The sequence below is a fragment of the Setaria viridis genome, chromosome 5 (assembly GCF_005286985.2).
Source record: "Setaria viridis chromosome 5, Setaria_viridis_v4.0, whole genome shotgun sequence".
In the NCBI taxonomy this organism is placed as follows: Eukaryota; Viridiplantae; Streptophyta; class Magnoliopsida; order Poales; family Poaceae; genus Setaria; species Setaria viridis.
The window spans coordinates 46,019,020-46,038,943 of NC_048267.2; the positions used below are offsets into that span (position 1 = coordinate 46,019,020).

Below are 19,924 nucleotides of genomic sequence, written 5' to 3' on the forward strand. Positions count from 1 at the left end.
CTCTACCAAACTGCATCCACAACAGCCGTACGCGCCCGCTATTTCCGCTCCAGCCTCCAGCTTCTTCTTCCAGCCGAAATTGACCTTTGAACACGTGATGTGGTTGCAAGCTAGCCTCCTACCATATGACATAGCAGCTACACACAGATAGGATGGCTATGCAGAAATTTCAAGACCAAGAGGGAGGCCGTTGGACTGGATGGAAATGGAAGCGGCTTGCTCTAAATGAAGCAACCGGTTCGTAATTAGTTGACTGTGCCTTTTTTTTTTTGCGAAGTTGATACTCTTTTTTTGCGAAGAGTTGACTGTGCCTTTTCTTTGGCCAGCTTACTTAATTTTGATTGAAAAAAAATAAGGATTCATATGTACTCAAGGCAGGGTCTAGCGGGTAGCTAGGAATGCACATTGACATTATTCCGTTGAATCTCCTAACCCCTTGAACAAGTTTTGGACCAAAAGTCAGATGGAGAGGGAAAACGTCAATAACTGTAATGTATATGTTGTGTCACAAGTGTCAACCATGGTGGTTCGATCCACGTACGACTTGATGTTACAGCTGATGATGAATACAATGTGAGGGGGGGTCATTAAAGTCAATGTATCGCCCACTGGTGTACATGCATGGCTCTAGTAGTTGCTACCCTCCATCCCCAAAGTGCTCACATGAGGTGATGGTCTTATTCAACTGCAAACACACTTGAGGTGAGCCAGTAACATTGTTTGGGTGCTCATGTTTTTGTCCTGCATACTGTCTACTACTAGTAGCTAGTATGTCCCTAGCTAGGGGAGAAAGACAGCAGGAACCTTATATATATAGATGTAATCTACACTGCTCACTAACTATGTTAGCTAGCTAATCATGCAAGGTAGGGAGCAATAATGGACCTGCATGTTGTGATATAACCGGCAGGTCAATGTACTGTAATTGATTAAGCAATACGTATACATGTATTTAAATAAAGCTCAACGTAGTACATATTTAGCAACAAATTGCAACCACTATTGGTTGGTTGCGTTGAGTACAAGTTTGCAACAATTATATAAGTTTCATTTTCTACGATCGTGTACATGTGACGACTGCATGTTGTTCCTGCTGGCAGCTACGTGTAGCTAACTGGGATCAGTGTCCGTTTCTTGCTTCCCAACTCATACTAGTATTTCCTATACGTTACCCCTATCATTGCAATGGCCCAGCGAGAAGCGACTCGCCTAGCTACTGGTAGTACTAGCTAGCAACTAAAATAGCAGACGATGGAAGCAGCAACAATATTAAGTTAATTACCTAGCTAGCAGCAGCTAAATTAAATTAATTAGCCTTAATTACCTGCTATACTACATATGCATATAGATGTGTTAATGCAATGCGCGCAATCACCAATGATTCGATATACACATGATGATGGTGTCCGATGGATCGATGAATGAATAGCATAATAAGCAGCGTGCCCATTACACATGATGATGAATGGTAGATCAATTTTGTTTAGTTCCACTAATCGCAGCAAGCCTGTGTGCTTGCAAATGATTAGTAGTTTTGATTATTATTACATAAGTAAGTATTATTTGTTTTGCGATGGATTGATGTTTACGCAAGTCGCAAGTACGACGACCTGGCCGACAGCTAGCTCGTGCACTGTATCATTATGCATGTGGATGCAGTTAGCTAGCTCTCTCGATGCTGATCCCTTCGTCCCAAATTACTATTCGTTTTATTTTTTCTAGGGATATATAACTTTTTGCTATATATCTAGACATAATATATATCTATTGACAGACGGTGATCCTGTTTCCATAAGTCATCCGGGGACTCATTGCCTATATATACTTGTACTCTTGTATCTCCTATAATCAATCTATTATCCCCGGCAATCTCTGTTACTTACATGGTATCACGAGTCCAGGATTCTCCCCATTAGCTTCCGTAACCCTAAGCGCACCGCCGGCCAACATCCCGTCAATGACACCGCCGCCAACAAGCGCGCGAAAGACTAGCGCGTCGCGAAGGAAGAGCGCGGCCACCAGGAGTGCAATTCCCAAATGGAGAAAGATGGAACAAGACCAAATCGATCGAGGTATCGTACCAGCGACTATTGACTGTCCTGATCGATCGAAGAATTGGTATTACGCTCACGGAGGCACCCTTAGCCCTGAGGATGGGACACTTATTTTCAACGAAACAATACTTGAGAAGGCCCTCAGGCTTATCGAAAACATTGAAGATTCTAAAGCGGGAAAGTTCAAGCCTGATAGAGAGAACGATGAGCTAACTTTGGTACTCGGGAATCCCGAACACCCAGGACGTTGCCGAGGCTTCGGGATGGTTCCGTGGTAGTTTGCTTTCCGTAGAGACATCGACATGTACAGAAGCCGGAAGAGAAAAAAGGAACATCAAGAGGAGAGGTGGCAGCACATGTTAGAAGCTAAAGTGCATGAAGAAGACGTAAGAATGCAGGAAGAAATTAATCGACGAGTGGCTCTGGCAGTTACTGAGATGGCCCAATCTGGAGCACTGCCCTTCTCAACACCGAAGCAGTTGTGCTTCCACAGGGGTCCCTGATGAGAACATGCCATTACCCGTGGTTGCGCAGGACAACCAATGGTACCCTGTGGATGACACCACTCAGCGCACCTCATATAAGCTGTACATACCATTTGGCAATTTGGCACTCACTATTAAGGTATACATATATATAATTTATACAATTATCTCAATTGATCCATGCCTCAGGAGTTTAATAACTTATTTATTTCTCCTATATGTACAGGTGACGTATGGAAGTGCTTTACCAATCCTGCCAGGACAGACAAGCCATGGCATGGCGATTCCACCTGGCTACTCTAGCGTTGGGGTGGAATAGATTTGTGATAGTCAATATGAAGGCCTATAGCTCGACCTCCCGGGAGGTGACGGGGAAAGGATACTAGGAGATGCACTTCACGGTGTCATTCTATGGCGCAAACGTTACATCATCATCTCCGGCTAAGAGGCATCATTTCTTCCCATAGATCCCCAGCAGCCACCATCTCCTCAGAACTCAAGACTGTCATCTCCAGCACATCCACCTCCAGGACCGTCGTCACCACCGGGACCGTTGCATCCACCAAAACACCCCTCCCTGATCACCGTCGGCAGCACCGGGACAAAAGTCTGGTACGAGCAAGGAACCTGTAGCACCTCTCAAGAAGTCACGACCACCGCCTTCCAAGCCAAAGCAACCAAAGGTAAAAGAACTGAGGAAGAAAACAAAGAAGTATGAACCTATTAAGAAGCTAGCAGGCGATATGACTCCTGAGGAATTGGAGGAGGCATCGCAAGCATATGTAAGGGAGTGGTTTGAAAAAAATCACTGCAGAAACAAAAGCGAAGGAGATGGAGCCTAACCCAGTAGATCCAGCCAAATTAAAGTTTTTTATTGGCATGAAAAAAGAAGTCAAGAAGACGTTACTATCGAACTACGATCGTTTGTTAGTTAAGTCTTATCGAAAGAAAAAACAAGGAGAGTTGTCGTACTGACCCCCAGCTCGGGTAGCAAGATCAGCAAGTAGATAAAGACACTCTAGCTATAGCAGCTATGCCTTTAGAACAACAAATCAACGTCATTAAGTTTATAGAAGACATAGGTCTCTCGCTTGCTGAAGCTCTAGGGCCAGCCGAACCGCCACCTCCAGAAAAGACTATACCTAAATGGCCCTTTGAGTTAGGCAAGCCTTTAGTCAAGCATGAATTGGTACAAAAGCTCTCAACTAAGATGTATGAATTCCATCAGTGGTACATAGAGCAGTTGGCCAAGGAAAGGTCATGTTCGCTCTTCTTGTTAAACCGATTGATTTTTTCGGTGAAGGTGAGAAACTGTTGTGGTTGGAATTCAAGAATATTTATGAAGTGTACCATCAAGATGCCCTTGATGCCTCTCTCATCAACGCCTGGGTTCTGTAAGTGTGTGTTTATTAGATGTTAATTTTAGCTCAGGTCATTATTTTATGTGTGTATGTGTCACCCTACTAACTTTGTCATTCATTTTATGTAGGATGCAAATTCAGAGGTGCTGCCAAGAATCGTACTCTAACATTGGCTTCATGGACCCAACGCTTGTTAACCAAGATCAGATTCGGGATCACCCAAAGGATACATTGGACCGAATATACAAATTCTTGGAGGAACAGAATTACAAGAAATACATACTGCTGCCTTACAACTTTAAGTAAGTGTGGGTACCGTCTTTTTTTGTTTTCCTTTTCCTTACCTAATTAATATTAGTTAGTTCTAATATGAACATTTATGTACGCAGTTTTCACCAGATTCTCCTTATAATTATGATTGATCAAATCAACATTTTAATTCGCGGCGCATGGAAATGATTCCGTAAGCAACACCGTGGTGATTTCAAAGAAAAACTTACATTCAGTACAACGTTCCTGGTACGTACGAAGTTTGCACATTTTGTACATTCTATAATACGAATATTTTATAACTTATTTTTTTCCAATAAAGTGCTTGAGATAGGAACAAGGGAATAATTTATGTGGATACTAGTCTGTGAGCACATGTACCATTTCGTGAGGGGCAAGATGATATGGGACAATATAACTATACTATTAATGTGAGCACATGTACCATTTCGCGAGGGGCAAGATGATATGGGACAATATAACTATACTATTAATAATCAATCGTTTTCTAGCTCCTTATATTTAATTGTTGGTGTAACATTCACATATTTTCCAAATTACAGATGATGCATATTAGAGAAGAACTCTTGGAGAAGGAGAGGCTTTTGGCAATCCAAGAAACTCTCATAGGATTTCTAGTGGACGAGGTGATAAATTCCAATGGAGAATTTTATTACGATGGACCAAACCGAGCAACACCACGACGGGAGAATCCTAAGAATTACGAGGACAAATTATTGTATATATAGTAATTATATAAATACTAGTTTGATGTGTATAAACTACTAAGAATTGTTATATAGTGGTTAAAATTAATATTATGAATATACTATCACGAAATATATATACGACATGCATACAATACGAGCATATACGTGTAAGTAGTGTACGCTAAGGATGTATACGTATAGAAATAAGTAGCATTAATATGGAAAAGAATTCAGGGTAAAAAAAGAAAAAAGTCTTTAGTCCCGGTTGTTAATACCAACCGAGACTAAAGGGGCCACGTGCATGCGCCTACATGGCGGCTTATTACCAACCGGGACTAAATGAGGTCTTTAGTCCTGGATGAATGACCTGGAACTAGAGGGCTTTAGTTTCGAAAGATTAGTCATGGTTAAAATTTCGAGATATATGAGTCTATCCAATTGAGACTAATGTCGTTTTTCAACCGGTAGATTGTTGTCGCATTCTTCGCAAGGGGGACAAGGAAAGGTTCTAGTATGCAGGTTAGTCGTCGTTAAGTTGGTGACTGATGATTGTGAATAACACACTGTGTGTGTATGTGTGTGTATGTATATATATATATATATATATATATATATATATATATATATATATATATATATAGTTTATCAACAACTTAATTAACGACGAAAGCAACAGACATACACTAGCAACAAGCTTATTAGCCTTTATTAGAGGACGACAAGCATGCATTGCAGCGTGATGGAGTTGGTTCTCTGCTACTAGCCGAGCCGGGGTAAAAAGAGGACGCGGCATGCATGGTACGAGCTCGAGGAGGAGGAGGATACGATCGAGCGAATCTTTCAAACCCAACAGCTAGCTAGCTAGCTAGAGGACGACAAGGATCGATAGATGCGCACCCAATAATGCATGTATCCACCGCCTTTATTTTTGTTGCACAAAACTGGACGGGCACTGCATGCATTGCAGTGTGATGGCACAAAGCTAAGCTAGCCGAGCCGGGGTATGGAAAAAAGAGGACGCGGCATGGTTCTAGGTAGTGCTAGATTCATCAGTTCACACATCTCTAGTACGTACGTAGTATGCTTTTGCTTTGCTTGGCTACATTTCTTTCTTTTGAAAAGAATCTTGGCTACATTTCCTTAGTGGTCACCGATGTAATCGTCGATCTAAGATTCCAAACAGTTTCTCCCTAAAACGACTTCACCGGTAAAGCCAAAGTCAAAATAAACCCTATCTAATTAGCTAGCAGCAGCTAAGCAAACCTTTTGATTACTTGTGGGGGCAGCAGCCCAAGAAATAGAAACTTGTCGTCCAGGGACCTCTCCTGTCCTGCGGTTCAATGGATGCTTGCCTTGCTTTTCATCAGGCCGCCTTTTTCCACGCGGCTTGTGGACTTTAGTTTCTTTGGTTGAGACAAAAACAAAACAAAACCCACCGCACGGTTACTAGGAGTTTACCTCTGAAATTGGATTGAGACTATACATAATATAATCAATACAGTTACAGTACTGCAGACTACTGCACACCCCAATGCTTTCTGTTCGTCAGGATCGAATCATACTGTGCCATCACAGCTTCAACAATGCAAACTCTCTAGTCTAGCTACATGTATATGTAGCTAGAGTCCACCACTCTCGGATGAAAGTTTAAATTTGGTCCCAAATTCTCCATCATTTCAGAACACCGATTACATACTAGTTTATGTTAGCTGATATTCCACAGCAAAAAGAAACCATGTTTGTTCTTCTTTTTTTTCACCCGATTTATGTATAAGCTACTATAGGTCCACTTTTTGTTGTGGATCTTCCATGGGAACGTACTGGCCGCCGAGTACTTAGCGCTAGGACCAATTTGCACTCTCCAAAATTCAAACCAAGTGTCAAACCATGGGGTTTTTGTTTCTCCATGCGCCTTTCAGCCAGGGCAAGGACAAGCAAAGCTAGCAAGCTTTCGTTACGGTGGTATAGAGGCTGCCACGTGGGCCACAGCTAAGCAGCCATCAAGGACGGAAATCTTCGAGGTCTCCGTCAGACTCCGCGTGCGATTGCGTTGCATGGCAAGCGCTCCTTCCGTTTCCGTCCCGTTTGTGACCGCGTTGGGAAGGACAAAACCAAGCTCCTGTTGGACTCCGTCGACCGGGTGCTTTTGCACAAAGGTCCTCGCACAACTACTGTAATCTTTTCTGAGATATATATAACTAATGCCTCTGGCAGCTCTAATAATGTGCCAATTAAGTGGCATGTATATATAATATATTCTCCATCGCCACTAATTAATTTGCCAACGGAAGGTGGGAGGCACGCTTACAAGTTTATAGAATTTATTTATAAAATCTTCTTTATAAAACTATGAAATCAATATGTTCTCGAATTGCCAGTAAGTTGTATTTTTTAGGCTTTATGATTCTTCTCTCGATTCTAAAATCATGGAACAAATTAACCAAGTTCTATAAAAATCAGTATGTGTCTCAATAACTTTGTGAAATCAATGGAAAGAAAGCATAAACTATACGGTTTAATGGTTGTCATGTTAATCGCAATACACCTGTGATCACATAAACGACTAAGAAAGGAGGAAACAATAGGGAGAATTGATTATTTTACGAAATCAGGTGACGGTTATAGATACTGAATAATTTTATGGAGGGCCCAGCCGACCATTAATGGGTCAGCCCAACTTGATGAAAAAGGTTGAAGATGTAGTCCGAGTAGGACTCCCCACGTGTTGTACGACTAGATCTCATCTATAGCAACTGACTAGGGGACTTGCCATATAACACTACCCCTCGGAGTATATAAGAGGAGGTAGGGGTACCCATCTAATCCCACCATATGAACCCAACGCATGTTAACTCTTCTCACATGCGATCAGTAATACAATCCACCAGAACACAGGACATATGGTATTACTCACCGGAGACACGAACCTGTCTAAACCTTGCGCCCCTATGTTACTATTCGAGTTTTTGTCTTACGATCTCCCTCGCCTACAAATCTACTACCTGGGTAACCCCTGATGGACTGTCGGTCACTAAATCCGACATCAGGTTTCCTCACAATTTGTGACATAAAAACCTCATATAAATCTATTATACAGATTTAACAGTGAAGTAAAAGAGAAGAAGCTATTATAATTTATACCCCCACTTAATGGTTGTCATGTGTATACTAATCTCACTCAATACACCTATGATCAGAATCAGATCACGCAAAGGTGAAAGAAAGCAAATCAGACGAAACGGAAGGGCGAGAAAGCAAAAAAAGGAGAGGACACCGAAACCGAAGAGAAAAGGCCCAACTACTCCTTCCATTCTCGTCTCCCCCCTCCATCTCATCACACTCTGCCCGCCTGCCGTGCCGCCTCTCCCTCTCTCCACGCGCCTTCCGCCTCCCCTCCCGATTCCGCCGGCGCCGGCGCCGCCTTCCGCCTTCCATCTCCATCACCGCCTCACCGTTGCCGCCATATTCCGTGCCCCGTTCCCGAACCCGAGTCGGAGACGCGGACCCCGCGCGCCGGACCGACCCGACCCACGCCGCCTTATAATGGACGGCGACGAGCCACCGGAGCGCAACCTCTCCGTACGCCGCCGCCGTTGCAGCTAGGGTTTTCGCGCTCGCGAATGGGCTGCACTACCTCCCACGACGCGTTCGCCGCCGCGGTCACCTCCAGGGCGCGCCGCGCCGCCTCGTCGTCCTCGTCGCGCCCGCGGGGCGCTGCCGACCCCGCGGCGCTGTGCCGCGAGCGCGTGGCGCTCATCCGCGCCGCGGCCGACCGGAGGTTCGCGCTCGCCGCCGCGCACGCCGCCTACTTCCGCTCGCTTGCCGCCGTCGGGGACGCGCTCCGGCGCTTCGCGGCGGCAGCGCTCGCGCAGGCCACGCCCGCGCCCGGCTCCTCGCCGGTGCTCAGGCTCCCGCCTTCCCCCACCAAGCAGGTCGCCTCCTCTGCCGCGGCCACTGCGTCCAGCCTCCCGCCGTCGCCGTCCTCGTCCTCTACCGTCTCGTCGCTCTCGCACTCCCTCTCCGACGACGACGGCGACATCGAGGAGGCGCTCCATGACGCCAAGCACGGACGCGGCGGCGGAAGCGACAAGGCGTCGTCGTCGTCCACGAGGCACCACCACCACTACATGAGGAGGTCGTCCACCGTGCCCACCGTGGTCTACGAGGACCCCAACGCCCAGGTCCAGTACACCCAACCCGAGGCCAGCTATGGATACGGCTACGCCTACGAGTACCCGTACGGGCCCTACGGCGAAGTGGTTGCGGGAGAGAGACCGGAGCGGGCGCCGAGGCCGCCCGGACCGCCGCCTTCGCCGCCGACCGCGGAGGTTTCGCCGTGGGATTTCTTTGACCCCTTCACGCAGTACGACCAGTTTATGGAGGACTACTCTCGCGGAAATCTGCCAACCAACAGCCCCAACTACGCCGAGCTCAGGAGGATGGAGGGAATCCCGGAGCTTGAGGACGAGGCGGAAATGGAGGCAAAGGCGCCGGCAGAGGCACCCAAGCCATCGACTTCTGGGGTTGCTGATCAAAATGCCAAGGGGAAGGGACCAATTGCAGACAATGCCGCTTCAAACGGCAATCCTTCCAAGGAATCGGAAGAACCAGCTTCTGGTGGCAAGCTACAGAGTAAGGGATCGGAGACATCTCCTGCTGGCAAGTTACAGAGGAAGGGATCAGAGACAGCTCCTGATGCCAATGCCGAGGCAGGGAAACTGGTGTCCAGGAACGACTCAGTGCCAAGCAATGCCAGCTCGAAGAGCAGGGAAGGGAGGAAGAACACGGCCAGCCTAAAGGGTACCTTTAGCGGTAACATTGATGGCAGCAGCACCGATGGGAAGAAGAAAGCTGTGGCCTTCGATGACAAACAGTCCATCAGAGCAGAAGGAGGTGGTGACAGCCATGGCAAGTCAGTGCAGTCGGTGGTGAGCAGCGAGCCATTCTCGCCATTGCATCATGGAACGAGAGATGTCAGGGAGGCAATGGACGAGGTCAAGGAGCTGTTCGATGAGGCGGTAAACTGCAGCGCAGAGGTCTCAAGGCTGCTGGAGGTGGGGAAAATGCCTCCCCAGAGCACCCCCAGAGTTCTTAGATGTGGGTAATGCGTTGCTTTATTTGAGTGCAAACATACTTGAAATTGCTTTTAGCTTTGTAGGTTGTGTTATATGTGCTATCGCAATAATGTAAAACCATTTTTTTTTTGCAGATATCTCTTCCAGAGTAGTCGATCCTCTAGGTCTTACCGTGTCGACATCATCTTGCCTCCCAAGACCACATGGCAGGAAGTCAAGAGCATCAAACAGCAAGGCGAGCACTTCAGCCTCGTCAAGTGCTGGCCACCTCTCATCAACTCTGGAGAAGCTGTGGGCCTGGGAAAAGAAGCTCTATCAGGAGATTAAGGTACGCACCTGTACTTTCATAGAAAAAAACTTATAAATGAAGTAGTTGGGTTATTAGTATAGGGCAAGAAACTCTAGGTGCTATTTATCTGATTTACTGCCAAATATGTGTTGAGCGCCGTTAGGTGGTTGTTCTAGGATGAAGAGAAGCTACGGATGCAGTATGAGAAGAACCACAGGAGGTTGAAATCTCTGGATAAACGAGGGGCTGAATCAAGTACAATCGACTCCACCCGGCTGTCAGTAAGGCTTCTACGGTCCAAGATCAGCATCAGCGTTAGAACCGCCAATGCCTTCTCGTCAAAGATACAGAAGATTCGAGATGAAGAACTTTACCCTCAACTGGTTGATCTCATCCAAAGGTATGAATATTCCTTCTTTGAATTGTCTGGTCTTCAAAAGATTGAATTTATCTAATGCAATATGGTTGCTTGTTCCAAATTTACAGGTTCAGAAGATTGTGGGAAGGGGTTCTGGAATGCCATGAGAAGCAGCTATTGGCCATACATGACAGCGAATTTCACCAGCTGAAGGCGATGACCATAAGCCAATCTGGTGTTGCTTCAGAGGCCTCAAGGGAATTGGAGAGGGAGCTCACAAAATGGTATCGCTGCTTCAACAAGTGGATCAGCTCACAAAGGTCTTGTGTCGAGGCGCTGAATGGATGGCTCAAGAAATGGTTACCTGAGGCTGAGGCGCCACAGGAAGATACAGCCGATGGAGTCCCACCTTTCTCTCCTGGAAGGCTTGGCGCCCCACCTGTATTCGTCACCTCAAATGATTGGTTCCAAGCGATTGAGATGGTCTCCAAGACTGATGCACTGAGAGCAATCGACCATTTCTCTAAGCTTGTGCATGAATTCAAGAAGAGCCTGGAAGAAGAGCAGCGGCAGAAGCGGAAAGCTGACCATGCTTCCAGAGATTATAACAGAAAGTCTGAGGTTTTGCAGGAAGAACTTGGGCTGAGTACAATGGAGAACCCTCACTACAGCCATGATGACCGAGTAATGGACTTGGAAAGGTTGAGGAAAAGAAGGGACGAGGAGAGGACCAGCCATGAAAAGATCCTAAACCATGCTCATGTTGCAGCCTCAGCCACTCTGCCGATTGGTTTGGTTCCTGTGCTGCAACAGATCACCACCTTCTTTCAGAAAAATCAGCAGGTCTACATGGGAATCAGAATTCTAGGCACTTGAGCTGCAGACCACATAGAAATAGATTTCAGTGGAAGATTAACACACGAGAGTTCAGTTTACGACAGGCACATTTGTGGCTGATGCGGCGACCAATAGTAGTGCACTTTTTGTATAGAATTATAGATGTGATTTGGGGTTAGGCTCTGATTAGCTCTTACAATTCTTGCAGAATGTTAGGGTTCTACGTTACTCTGACCCTTGCTTTGTACAGGGTAGTGCTACTAACTATCCATATATTGTTCGGAAGTTTTAGCGATTATTATTTATTCTGTACATGATATACAAATTAGTGATTTATTCACTTGGTAGTATATGTGTTCATAGCTTCATATGCTACTTATTTGAAGCCCAAATTAGTACTTCAACCAAGACTACACTTGCTTTACATTCTGTTCTTCTTTACCACTCAAGTTCTAAACTTCTGATGATACAACCGCGCATGTGCAGACATGGTCTCTCTGTAAAAATTATATGACTCTTGCATTCAGGTACTTGAAAAGATTCCATGTGTTTGCACAGATGAACCGTGACCTCTCTCTGTTGTCATTCTTTACACTCTGCCTTGGGGTGTACATACATTTTGAATCTCTACAATTTGTATTCGCCAAACTGATGTGACATTTTGAATTTCTAAGCTACAACCTTCTTCGCCCCAAGGGCTCACGTTCTTTTCAAGGGGTAAAATGATCTTTTCATAGGAAATTTAACGGTGGTCGGATGAAAAAACGAATAGAGTGTCAATTTGGGAACGAAAGTCAAATAAGGAATGAAAAAATTTTGAGGACAAAAATGGAATGGGTCATTTTTCTAGTGTCAAATAGGGAATTCTCTCGGATTCCATGCTACAAGGATGAACGGTGAGAGCTCTCTATTATCATACCGCTTTTTCGTGGTTGTCATTCTTTACAATCTGCCTTCTGATTCAAATAGCATTAAAGGGTGTTTGGATGCAAGGTACTAAACTTTTAGGAGGGTCACATCGAATGTTCGGACGTTAATTAGGAGGACTAAACATGAGCTAATTATAAAACTAACTGCAGAACCCCTATACTAATTCGCGAGACGAATCTATTAAACCTAATTAATCCATCATTAGCAAATGGTTACTATAGCACCACATTGTCAAATCATGGACTAATTAGGCTTAATAGATTCGTCTCGCGAATTAGACTCCATCTGTGCAATTAGTTTTGTAATTAGACTATATTTAATAGTCCTAATTAGTATCAAACATCCGATGTGACAGGTAAAAGTTTTTGGGGGTGTATCCAAACACCCCCGAAACTCTCTACAATTGTAACTGGCCAAGCCGATCAGATATTCTAGTTCCTAAAGCCAGCATATCCGCTCCACAACAGGAAGGGCCAGAGGACCACTACATTTCTTCAGGTCGTCGAAATAGCCCCAGCATATCCACTCCACATGCATTATTTTGCACCTCCTGCATAATTTTTACCGAGTACCTCACCAAACTTGTTGCTTCCAGTTCAGTTGCCTGGAGATTCTCCTATGCAGTGCTGGCACGGGCCACTTCCTCTGAAGAATCATCAACCTTCACCGCAGCTGCTCTCAGCTGGTCTTGCTGCCTCCTGTGGTTAGCCATGCGACGGTTGCTCTCCATCCAGATGAGGAGAACAGTCATGTCAGCTGGGCTCACCCCGCCAATTCTGCTAGCCTGACCTATTGTTTGCGGACGTACCTACAGATCAGTCACGATACAATATAGATAAAATTAGACCACAAAACTGAATCCTGATCTGCATCGCTGCAAGCTTAAGAGATAGAGAAGTAAGCACAGTTATGTCAGGTTCATGTTTTCTTTTATGGCTTATTTTGAGCTTCTGCTTGCATACGACACCAGGTTTCAGGCAAGACATGGCCCAGTAGTCCAAATTTATAGTAACTGATATCTTAAAAGTTCAGTCATGGGTTGTCACAAAAGATTGAACCTGTTTTATGGGGCCAAAAGAAACAAAGGGAAATGTCCTTAATAAATGAAGAACTGCAGAATGGTTGTTGTTTACGTTCACAGGTTATCTTTTACTGAACATTTCTCACAGCAGGTGAGTCGCTTACCCTGGAAAGTTTCTCACGAGCTTCAATTGACAGATTTTTCATTGAGTGGTAATCCAAATCTTCAGGAAGTTTCCTGTGTTCTTGGTTCACAATCTCAACAGAGGGAAAAGATACAATGAAGAGTTAGCTGCCTTTTCAATTAAATAAATAAACAAAACAAATGAACTCGTCAATATCAATGAACGTGGACCTTTTCTTAAGCAAAGGAAGAAAAAAAATTACACTGACGAAGATAAAGAACCAACCACTGCCCCCATAATCTCAACAGAACACCAAAGAGCTGAACAAGTTACTCGGTATAAAAAAAATAAATCCATAGAATGGCAAATATACCAATATCATACAAGGGATGCATCATGCATATTGTTGGACATCTTGAATGATGTATGTACCATTTTTCTAGCACTAACTTCCTTCATAAATCTACTCCTGTACAAAAACACATAATCATAAGCAAATTACCTGGTGTAATTGACTCTGTTGTCGTGCAATGAAACCTTCATACTTGATATCAATCTCTATGCATTCCTTCTCAATTCGAGATAAATTTTCATTTCCAAATCCATGCTTATCAAGAAGCTTATATTGCACATGTGGCTTCTTTAGTATAGCTTCAAGTGTAGATGAATCCTTTACTGGTTGGTTGGATACTGCACTAACTTCAGCAGCAAATTCACCTCCTGATAACAGGAAATTTTGAATTAGAGCAAGTGAATTCTAATGACATGATAGCAACAGCAAGTAATATATCAACACCAGTCAAAATACATGTCTCCCACCTCCCTCCTTTCTGCTGATGTCAATCAGGACATCAACAGTCTCCAATAAATGTATTTGACCATTCCTCCTAATTATATGCTAGCAGAACTCCTAGCTTTGATGACATATCTAGTTATGAAATTTTGTGTGACAAAATTTAAATACTTTTATGTAAAATTTTAATGAATGCATTCGAGGATACCTAACAAAATGAATGATGCAGTATTTTGAAATGTCATTATTCATTAGCTTAGAAAATATGTAATGCCCACTGGTACTTTGTAATCAGAGAACCAGGGTGTGTGTGGGGTGTGTTTGTATGGCTATTTTGGCCTTTTTCTCTCCTATCTCAATGCAATGATACACAGCTCTCCTGTGTATTCGAGAAAAAATGCCCACCTGGTACTTTTGTAGATTTCAACCGTTCTTTTTCTTGCTTAATGCGAGCTTGCTTTGACTGATAAAGCTCCCAGCGTCTGTCATCTATTAAACCAATATCTCGTCCCAAAGGGGTCAAACGACTATCAGCATTATCTGCTCGAAGCAACAACCGGTGTTCTGATCGGCTGGATATCCATAAATGCCCCAGAAATAAAAAGAAGTTAAGAAATTTATGAACAGAAAAGTCATGTTGAATTAGACAACATATGTTTCAAAGCACTCAGCATGTAATTTTATTTTACTAAAACAAAACCATGTGTACTCTAGTTAGGAATTTACAATCGCAAATACTGTTAAACTAGCTCCATCTGATACACATTGCATGATGAGAATCATGATGAAAGGGTCCATTGCTGTACTCACATTTTTAGCTTACCAAAAGATGAGCAAATATCTGGTGCCCAAGAGTATATTGGTGAACATATGTACAAATTCAATCCCATCCCTCTGATCCAAGAGGCCCAAAGTTGAGGGTGGGAGTTCTCTCATCCCTCCTGTGCTGATTTAGGTCAATTTAGCCTAATTAAAAGGTGGACAAGGTAATGAGGGATTCCCACCTCTCACTTGGACCGCTCATATTGGATCTACTAAAAAATAAAAAATGCAAATATTGCACAACACTACTTAGGCTTACTACATAGGAGCCTATAACTATTTTTGGCATCGGTTCTTTAAGCATCAATAATAAGAATATTTTCTACAGAAATTATGCACCTTGTTAGCATGCGATAGGGCTCCCTAAGATCTTTTGTAACAAGATCATCAATAAGAGTCCCTATATAACTGCTTTCCCTCTCAAGAATAATTAACGATTTTCCATCAGAATGCCTAGCTGCATTGACTCCAGAAATTATACCCTACAAACAAAAGTCAGAAAGCTTAGGATCCAGCAAATCTAGTTCAGCCAACTTATCAAATACAATTAACTCAAGAAGAACAGAGCAGGAACAATGAATAAACCTGAGCTGCAGCTTCTTCATATCCTGTTGTTCCATTTATCTGGCCAGAGAAGAATAAGCCCTCAAACTTCTTTGTCATAAGTGATCTTGAGCATTGATATGCAGGTAAGTAATCATATTCGACAGCATAAGCAGGCCTTAGCATTAGACAGTTCTCCAGCCCTGGTATAGTTCGCACAAGTGATAACTGCAATCTTTCAGGAAGCCCAGTGGAAAAGCCCTGATAAAGATGTATAAATGATCATAAGTAGTAGGTTTCACATCTAGAAAAAAGGAGGGCTTGGGTAAGCAACAGTGCATAAATATTACTTTCACACACAGACAGGGACAGCTAGGAAAAAAGCACAATGTATGTCAATGTCTGGATTAATAAATTTGACCAAAGAAAAGGAAAGAATGGAGAGAGGTTAGAAGGAAGATACCTGCAGATACAGTTCAGGAACATTTCTACCCTCAGGTTCAAGAAAGATCTGATGAGACTCTTTATCTTTGAACCTTACAATCTGAAAACAATGAACTTGGTTATCTTCAGAATAGTGGGTAGTACATGTTTTTAAAGGTATAATGCTTAATTCTTTGCAAGAAATTACAAAAGTTTTTTTGAAGGGAAAGTTATGTTGCCAATCCAAGAAACAAAATAAAAAAGGTTGCCATGTAACAAACCAAAAAGGTCCATGATATAGTACCTTATCTTCAATTGCTGGGCAGTATCTTGGTCCCTTTGCTTCAACCCACCCACCATAAGTTGGTGTTTCATCTAAGTTGTCTCTAACAATTTGGTGTGTCTCTTTTGTGGTTCGTGTTAAATAGCAACACATCTGCTCTCTCTCAACATGAAATTCAGGATCAAAACTAAACCAACCTACCTGTTTCAAAAGGCACCATCCTTTTATTAAAATATATATATGTAACATAAAAGAAACTTGAATTCAAGATTAACCATCCTGACAAGCCCTAAATTTAAAAAATACAATTGATTTCCTTGAACATGTGGGTGCAAAGCTGCAAGGTACACAGCATATACTTGATGCAGGAAAAGTTGTGAAACTTCTGTGGGAAAATACACCCTATACAGTTGAAAAGGTGGGATCAGCTAAATTAGCTGGTGAATGGATATACATTATTATGTGCAAGTCTTCCAGTGCACTTAAAGCAAGGCTTCTTTTGATCTTACATGCAAGGAACACTGTTCATGGGATACTTTGTTATCAGATTTGTAAACTTTCCTTTTAAAAAAAAAGATTTGTAAACTACAAATTCATGCATAGAAATGACTAATTAAAGAGAAACCAGTCTAACTGGGTCATTTCAAATGCAGTCTTACTATGTCTAACTACTAGACGATACACAAATGCAGCATTTAATTTGAAATTACTGATTTCGTTATTTGCCCCAATATGCAATGCAATACAACTGAATAAAAAAGGACAGTAATGAAAAGCTATTGAATTATTTAACCTACAATTCTTGATAAGTGGGGGAAATTCTACAGATGCAGATAACCAAGAATATGCCAACAATAAAGTTTGGTGCATGTATTATGTATACCTCTTCATCACCATGCTGGGGTTCCAATCCAGAAAAGTCAACTGTCCTGCGATCAATTCGTGGTGGTGTACCAGTTTTTAAGCGGTCAGTTTCAAAACCCAGCTGCTGCAAGTTTTCAGTAAGTCCATGAGAAGCTGATTCTCCAGCTCGCCCAGCAGGCATTGATGTCCTACCAACCCAAATCTTACCACTCATAAATGTTCCGGTGGTAAGTACAACAGATGGTGCATAAAAGTCCATGCCGAAGAAAGTGTGAACACCCTCAACACTATCATTTTTTCCAATCAACACTTCTGTAGCCATTGCCTCTCTAATGAAAAGATTTTCTGTACTGAAGCATAGTACATGGCGAAGTCAATAAGCAGTGTGAAAGATATCACACTAGAGTATATGCGATCAACAATAGTAAACATCAACATAGCATCACAATATTTCACCTCTATTCACTTATTTGGTAGGCAGAGAAATATTAAACTCTTGTGTCAGAAACAATTTTAAGAATAAAATATTTACCTCTACCTTAAGACTAGTCAAGTAGAACCACGGACTGAATCCGGTAATGAAAACATCGCATGCCAAAATTGTGAAGGCATCACGTATGGTATAGTTTAAACTAAAGAAGATCACAAGTTTGTGAGTACAACCTAAGAACCTCTGAAATGGTGACCAAGTTAACATAATTAACATAATTAAATGAGATCACCAAAATGAAACATAATCAGAATTTATGTAGCATTAACTACTTTTGGAGCTGCCAGCCAAGAGCACAAATTCAAGTGAAGTGTTAGCAAATTATGACTAAAGCAGTTTAGTATACACTGACCTTTCCACGATGTTCTTCATCTCTATTGCGTACTCTCTCTTATCAGTCTGAGCACGCAGCGCACGAACAGCAGGGCCTTTTGAGCTGTTCAGTACACGCTTTTGCAAATAGCACCTATCAGATGATGTAATGAGTACACTAAGGTATCTTTGTTGATTTGCTAGTAAATGAAGTCTGAACTCTCAGCCCAATACATACAAAAGCAAAAGAGAGAATTCACTCTCCATATAAGTGCACATTTGAACTTGTACCTATCAGCAATTTTTCCAATTTCACCACCAAGGGCATCTACCTCATGGACAAGTTGAGACTTTGCAGGCCCACCCACAGCTGGGTTACAAGGCTGCATATGGCAGAGAACGAGTCAGGAAGCAGAACCACACTTCTAATAAGTGTAAAATAGCATAAAATCTACATGCAATTCCTTGGCAAAGGATGCTTCCTTATAGCATACTGAGATATGTAACATCATAAGAATTCGTCTTTTTACCATACCTTTGAACAGTTTCAGTTTCTGCATTATACTATTCTTTCATCAAATACAAATACCACATACTGACATACAAATTTTGAACAGAATCTGTGCCCTGTAAACATGCTGTCACAGATTAATTCCTAGTTTCCTACGCACAGGGAAAGATGTATCAATTCTTCATATACAGGGCTTGAATTTTACTATGTGACATCAGGACTCAATGTTTACAACTTTTTTTTGACACATGAACTTTACTAGAATATTTAACATCAGGAATCAGAAAGAATGGTTTGTTGATTCCAAGGCTAAGTTAATACGTAACTGCAAATGAATACAAGAAATGTAGAACTGAAAACGGCAAGAAAACTCAGTGCAGACCTGCCATGCAATCCTATCAATGTTGAGCGTAAGAAGAAGGGTGCGTGCGCCGAGGCGAGCCGACGCAAGCGCGGCCTCACATCCGGCATGGCCACCTCCGACAACAATGACGTCGTACCGCTCCGAATCCAATCGGCCTCTAGAATCTAGTGCCACAAGAGAAACTCGTCAGTAAGCATTCCCTCGTTTTCAGTTAGCATCAGCTAGCTTGAAAAAACAAAGGGAAACCGTCTCTCAACAGCCTATAGAGCTCAATTTGTCGAATCAACGACAATTACGATGGCACAAGGAGAAAGGCGTTACCCTTCGCGACGGCGGCGGCGGCGGCGGTGGAGAGGCGGCGCCGGGGAGGGGTCCGCCAGGATGTTAAGGGAAGGAGGTCGCGGAATGAAGGGGAGGGGAGGAAGGACGAGAGTCTTGCAGCAGCAGCTGCAGCCGCGGTGGCCGGCTGCGGCGGCGGGCGGAGGCGGAGCAGCATGGCCGCCGACGGGAGAGCGGAGGCTGAGAGCTATCTTCTCTACTCTTCTCGCGGTGTGGCTCTCAAATCTCTTGACGACGGAGGAGAAAATTTACAAAAACACCCATACAGTTTAGGATTTCTGTCAATTACATTTTTTTCCTCATTTTTTATTTACATTTCCTGTACACAGTATAAGCGTCATCCCTTTGCATGTCAAATTGGAAAGAAAATTTGGCAGTGATTTCTTGAACGTGAGCTAATTATAAAACCAATTGCATAAATGGAGACTAGTTCGCGAGACGAATCTCTTAAACCTAATTATGGATAATTTGATAATATGATGCTACAGTAAACATGTGCTGATCATGAATTAATTAGGCTTAATAGATTCGTCTCGCGAATTAGCCTCCATCTGTGCAATTGATTTTGTAATTAATTTATATTTAATATTTCTAATTAGTATCTAACATTCGATGTGTCAGAAACTAAATTTTAATCCGTGGAACCAAAACCCCCTCTAAAAGCAC

At 43.0% G+C, this 19,924-nt stretch overlaps 2 protein-coding genes across 2 annotated transcripts; one reads left to right on the forward strand and one right to left on the reverse strand.

Moving 5' to 3' along the window:
* The first annotated feature begins 8,190 nt into the window (after window positions 1-8,190).
* LOC117855171 (uncharacterized) lies at window positions 8,191-11,789 on the forward strand. The gene is made up of 4 exons (XM_034737464.2): window positions 8,191-9,977; window positions 10,090-10,283; window positions 10,421-10,644; window positions 10,731-11,789. The coding sequence occupies exons 1-4, from the start codon at window positions 8,501-8,503 to the stop codon at window positions 11,476-11,478; spliced, it is 2,643 nt and encodes an 880-aa protein (XP_034593355.1). The 5' UTR covers window positions 8,191-8,500; the 3' UTR covers window positions 11,479-11,789.
* A 540-nt stretch (window positions 11,790-12,329) lies between these two features.
* Window positions 12,330-19,475, reverse strand: LOC117855172 (uncharacterized). The gene is made up of 13 exons (XM_034737465.2): window positions 19,241-19,475; window positions 18,938-19,083; window positions 18,336-18,427; window positions 18,085-18,198; window positions 17,262-17,592; window positions 16,400-16,579; window positions 16,136-16,216; window positions 15,715-15,933; window positions 15,469-15,611; window positions 14,713-14,879; window positions 14,017-14,234; window positions 13,555-13,647; window positions 12,330-13,177 (listed from the first exon to the last, which is right to left on the reverse strand). Exons 1-13 carry the CDS (start codon window positions 19,413-19,415, stop codon window positions 12,986-12,988), a joined length of 2,151 nt encoding a protein of 716 aa, XP_034593356.1. The 5' UTR covers window positions 19,416-19,475; the 3' UTR covers window positions 12,330-12,985.
* Window positions 19,476-19,924: the final 449 nt, after the last annotated feature.

Bases quoted from the DNA above. Each gene is read 5' to 3' on its own strand.
- LOC117855171 (XM_034737464.2), top strand. From the start codon at position 8,501: ATGGGCTGCACTACCTCCCACGACGCGTTCGCCGCCGCGGTCACCTCC. The intron at 9,978-10,089 runs GTGGGTAATGCG...TTTTTTTTGCAG, and splicing joins CACCCCCAGAGTTCTTAGAT to ATATCTCTTCCAGAGTAGTC. The intron at 10,284-10,420 runs GTACGCACCTGT...TGGTTGTTCTAG, and splicing joins AGCTCTATCAGGAGATTAAG to GATGAAGAGAAGCTACGGAT.
- LOC117855172 (XM_034737465.2), bottom strand. From the start codon at position 19,415: ATGCTGCTCCGCCTCCGCCCGCCGCCGCAGCCGGCCACCGCGGCTGCA. The intron at 18,199-18,335 runs GTACAAGTTCAA...ATCATCTGATAG, and splicing joins ATTGGAAAAATTGCTGATAG to GTGCTATTTGCAAAAGCGTG. The intron at 13,648-14,016 runs GTAATTTGCTTA...CCCTCTGTTGAG, and splicing joins AACAGAGTCAATTACACCAG to ATTGTGAACCAAGAACACAG.